Genomic DNA, 6,000 nt, shown 5'->3' on the forward strand with positions numbered 1-6,000 from the left:
GACATTTTTATAAACTGGAGACATGTAAATATTATTTGTTTTTGAAATATATAATAATGATTATTGTAAAAAAAAAAAAAAAAAAAAAAATGGAATCCCCTAATTCATTGAATGGTTTGAAAGATATTATTCGCTGAAACAAACCAATTAGAAGGATCGAAGCTTCTAATATTTGACCGACACAACTCTCACATATCAAAAACTGTAGACTTAGCTATTGCTAACAACATTGAGCTACTTTGTTTACCTGCTACAAGTAGTATTTTACAGCCTTTAGATGTAGGTGTTTTGAAGACAGTCAAAACATATTGGAGGAACTGTTTGAAATTCTTTTATGATGCAACAAGATACAAAAATGATGCAAGTCAAAAGCTCAGATGAAATACAGGAAGTTCTAACTACAAAAAAAAAACAACTAGAAGCGGTACTCTTGAAACATCTTCGACACAGGTGAAAAACGTGTGAAAAACGGCGAAAAAAGTAAAAGAATCAAGAGAATATCTGAAGAGAATGTCTGACATCTGCATGGCAATTAGGGGAGGGGGGGGTTCAAATTTCAAAATTTTTGGCGTACGTACTTTATGGACGACCCATAAGTGAGAAGGCTCGGTGGTGGCGAAAGACATTAATTTTATCATGGCCTGCTATAATTACACGGCCGGATAACTAGCTTTTCGGAGCAAAAAATTAGAAAGGTAACTTTTTGACTTACATAAATGTCTTTTAAAACAGTTTATTCAAATATTCTTAATATGGTTAACACATGTACTGTAGTTCACTGTAAAACTGGATATAAAAAGAGAGAGAATCGAATTGATTTTATATCTGAAAAGCATCCACTTTTTGGATTTCCAGAAAATAATCCTGACATTAAATCAGTGGGTAGTATTTATCAATCGAAAGTTATGGAAGCCTAGTAAAAATTCGGCTATTTGTGCTAAATATTTTGAAGAAAAGTATTTAAAAATTGGCAAAAGAGTAACATTAATTTGGGATTTAAATACCGTTCCAACTATTTATTGCTTACCTGAAAAAATACCATTATCAGTATATCCAACTACATCGAAAGGTAAAAAGCCACCGTCTGTCCGTCATCCATCAAATAATCAGGATGAATCCAATTTATTTATAGAAAAAGATAAAGTTCACTGTTTAAATGATTTAAATAATGTTAACCTAGAAGGGTATCAGCTCAAGATATATAATGACAAATACATATTTTTTAAGTTAGAAATTAATCAATACCTAGGTATTTTAGAAGTTACAGAAACAATTGTAGTTGATGAATTATGCATGTTTCCTTGTTCTATAAATCATCTTATCTTCCATTGCCTCCATGGTTTTGAAATATTGGCTGTGTATTAGAGAAAAAAAGTGTACTGGAGAATTTTCCAGCATATATAAAAAATTATCTAGAAGAAAATAGTTTATCAAATGATTTAATGACTGGACTCAATGATATAAAATACAAAAAACCAGTTCATCGGCCAAAGTTTTCATTAAATCCTTTACGATATTCCCTTATTTTTTGACATACATCAGCGCAGGCCTATAAACTCTTATTGGAACAGTTTCCTCTACCATCATTTAGTCTTTTGAAAAAAATTAATAAAGGTGGGGTAGAAATGTTGATATCTGTAAAATGTTTACTAAACCAAAATAAAATTGACAAAGATGTATTGCTGGTGATGAATGAAATATATTTGCAGAAAGAAGCACAATATCAAGGTGGTGGAATGATAAGTGTAGATAATGAAGGAATTTTATATAAAGGCGTAATGACCTTCATGATTGTTTCTTTAAAAAAAAAGTTCAATTTTGTTATAAGAGCTGTACCAGAAGTAAAAATTGAGGGTAAATGGCTAGCTGACTATGTTAATGAGTGCATTACATCTTTACAAGAAAATGGCTTTCACGTACGTCGTGTAATTTCTGATAATCGTTCCACTAATGTTTCTAACTAACTGCTTTTTCACATTTGATGCATAAATATAAAAATACCAACCATGTTAGTAGTATTACTCATCCTACAAAAAAAGACAGTATAATATATTTATTTTTTGATGCTGTCCATCTGCTCAAAAATATAAGAAACAATATACTAAACTCCAAATGTTTTATATTCCCTGCTTTTTATTTTGACCAGTTTCATGATGTTATTGATGTACATGCTGGTGAAATATCATGGAAGTTACTTCATGATGTATACGATAAAAACCAATTACTTTAGTCAAATTTAAAAAAAGGCTTCAATTATCTTATAAATCACTTCATCCAGGAGGTAATAAACAAAGTGTACTCCTTGCTCTTGCAATATTTGATCCTACAACTTCTGCAGCTATTGAAAGTTATTTTCCAGATCGGACTGATGCCTCACGCTTTTTAAAGTTGATAAATATATAACAACAATTATTATATTGGAAATGCAGCTGTTTTGGGTGACATGAAACCTTTATTTTTGCGCCATTTAGCTGAATGGATTGACAATTTGCCAATTATCTCAAGTTTCAAACTCTCAATAGTTTACAAACTGATCCATTGGAGCTAAGATTTTTGAAGTATTGTTTAATGAGTGGTGGCAGATTTTTAATTGGTTTGTGTGAACTTGAGGCATCTGAGAGCATTTAGATTTAGAGAGCTTTGAAGTTGCTACAGTTATTTCTGGTTATGTGGTTAAAAAGTTTAACAAAAAGATCAAATGTGGCGTTTGCAAAACTTTTCTATTAGCTGAATCTGGCGAGGTACAATGCCAATATTTTGAAAAACTTTCTCATGAAGGATTGATTTTACCAGCTTTGATTTTACACATTATGTTTCAAAAGCATTTGCAATATTAGATACAGCTATAAGAGACTCAACTCTTTGTGATCGATATGTTGCAGAATGAGTACTTAGATTAAATGATTGTGCTACTTCATTTTTATGCGATGAACATCAAGTTATTGGTGTAAAATTTATAAATTGCGTTGTTACAAGTATTTATTTTAACAATGAACAGAAACAATTTTCTGATCAAATTCGAAAGAACAATGTAAAGGATTTTAAAAGCAGACAGAAAAAAAAATTGAAGCTGAATTATGTGAACTAATCAATGCTAAATTGATTATTTTAATTGTATATTCTTCCTTTATTATTAGGTTTTTGTTTATCGTTTTATATATCTCTTTAATATTATTGAGATGTTATTTTTGAGAAATATATTTCTTATGAGGTACATATTTATGTTAATAGAGTCATTACAAATTTTAATATTTTATTATTTAATAAAGTTATTACAATATTTTATTGATGAGTTAAGTACTATATAATTTTATTTTGTTTTAGCGGTGTTAGTTTTTTTAGAAACATAATCATCAGGCAAAGGAAAGTGTCTAATTTATGATACATTTATCATATTTGTCAGACAAATTTTGTTTTATATACACACTTCCGTAAATAAAACCCCTTTAAAAATCATAGTTTTAATTGCGGTAAGTGTGGGCAATCATTCTATACGATATATTTTTGTTTTGAAAAGTTACCCTTCTAATTTTTCGCTCCAAAAAGCAAGATATTCGGCCGTGTAATTATAATAGGTTATGATTTTATTAATTTTGACTATTAATTTACCAAGTTTTTCTTGTTATTTAGTCAATAAAAAAGAAATTTATCCTTTAATAACATTCCCACCTCTTTATTTTTTTTTAATCTCTCCTCTTAGTTATTATATTAAATTTGAACTAAAAATTCACGGCAAGTAAAAAACTTAAAAATAAATAGTTACCTGCTTCATACTGAATACAATCTACATATAACCTAATTATAAAAGAAAAACTTTCAACTGTTTTCAATCGTTTTTTTTTTTTCGTTTTTTAATTTTTAATTTCCTTCATTTTTTAAAGAAAAAACTAAAAGATTTATGTATTTTTTAAATGAATTTTCAATGCATATTATATCGGAAGTCTTTTTATATAATTAGTTACAGGTATTAATAATTTAATTTAAGTTTTATTTTTTTTATTAATTACAAAAAGTTATTCGAGTGTTTTTCCGTTTATATCAAATTTTTTCTCTTAAATTATACAAATCTTTTTAAAATATGAAGAAAAAATATAAACCTTATTTTTTTTTTTTAATTTTATTTTATTTTGCTGTTTATATAAATTACAATTCCCTTTCACAAAAAATATAATTACAAATGTATAAATAATAAACAGACAGGGGCTCAAAGAAGATATGGATGGCAAGATACCAACATAATCTTTTCATAGAGACCCTACAGATCATAACAATATTAGTAATATATGGTTAATAAATAAAGTAGAAATTTTAGGAGAAAAAAAAGAAATAGTAAAAAGGAAGATATAATATTTAAGAATAAAAATTGAGAAAAAAGAAGATGTATCAATTAAAAGTACAAACACCCTCAAATAGTCAAAAAAGAAGATATAATATTGAAAAGTGAAAAATTTTTATTGAAAAATTATACATATATATATTTATATATTAAAATATATATATATATTTTTGATACAAATAGTTAAGAAGAAGATATAATATTAATAGATACTAATAGTCACAAAAGGTCATAAAAAGAAGATATTTAAATACAAATTTCCAATTAAATATATATCATATTCAACATATAATATATAAAGATTACATTTAATATTTAAAAATACAAACAGTTAAATAATCAGATATAATGCTTAAAAAACAATTTTTTGTAAACAAAAATAAAAATTAATCCGTAAGAATTAAAACGTAAGTTTTTGTTTGACACTGAAATGAATTTAAAGATTTTGCCATATTTAAATTGCCTTTCAGCAAAGAGTTCCATAGCTTGGGGCCTCTGTAAGTTATACTATATTCTATGTATTTGTTTGCTTTTTTAGGTAATTTATATGTGTTACTTTGATTTATTCTTAAAAAATGCTTCTCATTTAGATTTTTATTAAATTTACTTATAAAGATTTCAGGAGTTAGATTATTGGTACATTTATACATAAAGATTAGGTTTTGGTAAATATCTATCTCATATATGTTCATCATTTTCATATCCATCATTAAAGGTTTAGGTTTGTCCCCCCTTTCTTTGTTGTATATAATTTTACAAGCATGTTTTTGTAAGGAAAGAATTTTTTTAAGTTTTGTTGGTTGACAACTTGCCCACGTAATATTTGAATAATTAATGTAACAATGGATTAAGCTGAAGTATATGAGCTTTAGACTATGTGAATTTATGTATCGGCGAGTTCGATACATAATACCAATGGTTCTACTCATTTTTGACTGTATATATTTTATATGTGGAAGCCGTGATAAATGATCATCCACAATAACTCCTAAAAACTTTATAGTATCTTGTTCTTTAATTTGTTTATAATTTATAATAAGTTTTGGCAGTTTTAGTTGAAGGTTTTCTTCTTGTGTTTTTTTATGAAACAAGGTATATTATGTTTTTTCAACGCTAAGAGAAAGTTTATTTGACCTGAACCAATCATTTACTTTTTCTAATTCAATGTTCATGTCAGCATAAAGTTGATTAATATTGCAATTAGATAAAAATAAATTTGTATCGTCTGTAAACATGATAGCATTTAATTTTACTGATGCATTATTAAAATCATTAACATAAATTAAAAATAAGAGCGGTCCTAGGATCGATCCTTGAGGCACAAAATTCAGTATTCTGGAGTTCTTGTTTTGAACATATTGTTTTCTATTAGATAGATAACTTTTTATCCAATGATATAGTTTATTGTGTACCCCGTACCATTTTTGTTTTTCTAACAGAATAAAGTGATCAACGGTGTCAAATGCCTTGAATAAATCTATGAATACTCCGAGAGTAAACTTATCATTTTCAAAGCCATCAGTTATTTGGTCGACTAATCCAATAATGGCATGTTCTGGTGAATGTTTTTTTTTGAAATCCGAATTGTTTTGGATTAAAAAGATTATTTTTTGTAAAATAATCAAATATTTTATTATAAACTACACGTTCGAAGATATTTGAGA

At 27.0% G+C, this 6,000-nt stretch overlaps 1 protein-coding gene across 1 annotated transcript in view; it reads right to left on the reverse strand.

Moving 5' to 3' along the window:
* The window catches only part of LOC105846609 (uncharacterized), a 133,045-nt gene extending 129,205 nt beyond the window's left edge, over nucleotides 1–3,840 (reverse strand). The window contains exon 1 of the mRNA XM_065810787.1: nucleotides 3,764–3,840. Coding sequence (XP_065666859.1) covers nucleotides 3,764–3,772 — 9 coding nt within the window. The 5' untranslated portion in view covers nucleotides 3,773–3,840. The remainder of the gene's footprint in view (nucleotides 1–3,763) is intronic.
* Nucleotides 3,841–6,000: the final 2,160 nt, after the last annotated feature.

The sequence above is a fragment of the Hydra vulgaris genome, chromosome 11 (genome assembly GCF_038396675.1).
Source record: "Hydra vulgaris chromosome 11, alternate assembly HydraT2T_AEP".
NCBI classification, from domain to species: domain Eukaryota; kingdom Metazoa; phylum Cnidaria; class Hydrozoa; order Anthoathecata; family Hydridae; genus Hydra; species Hydra vulgaris.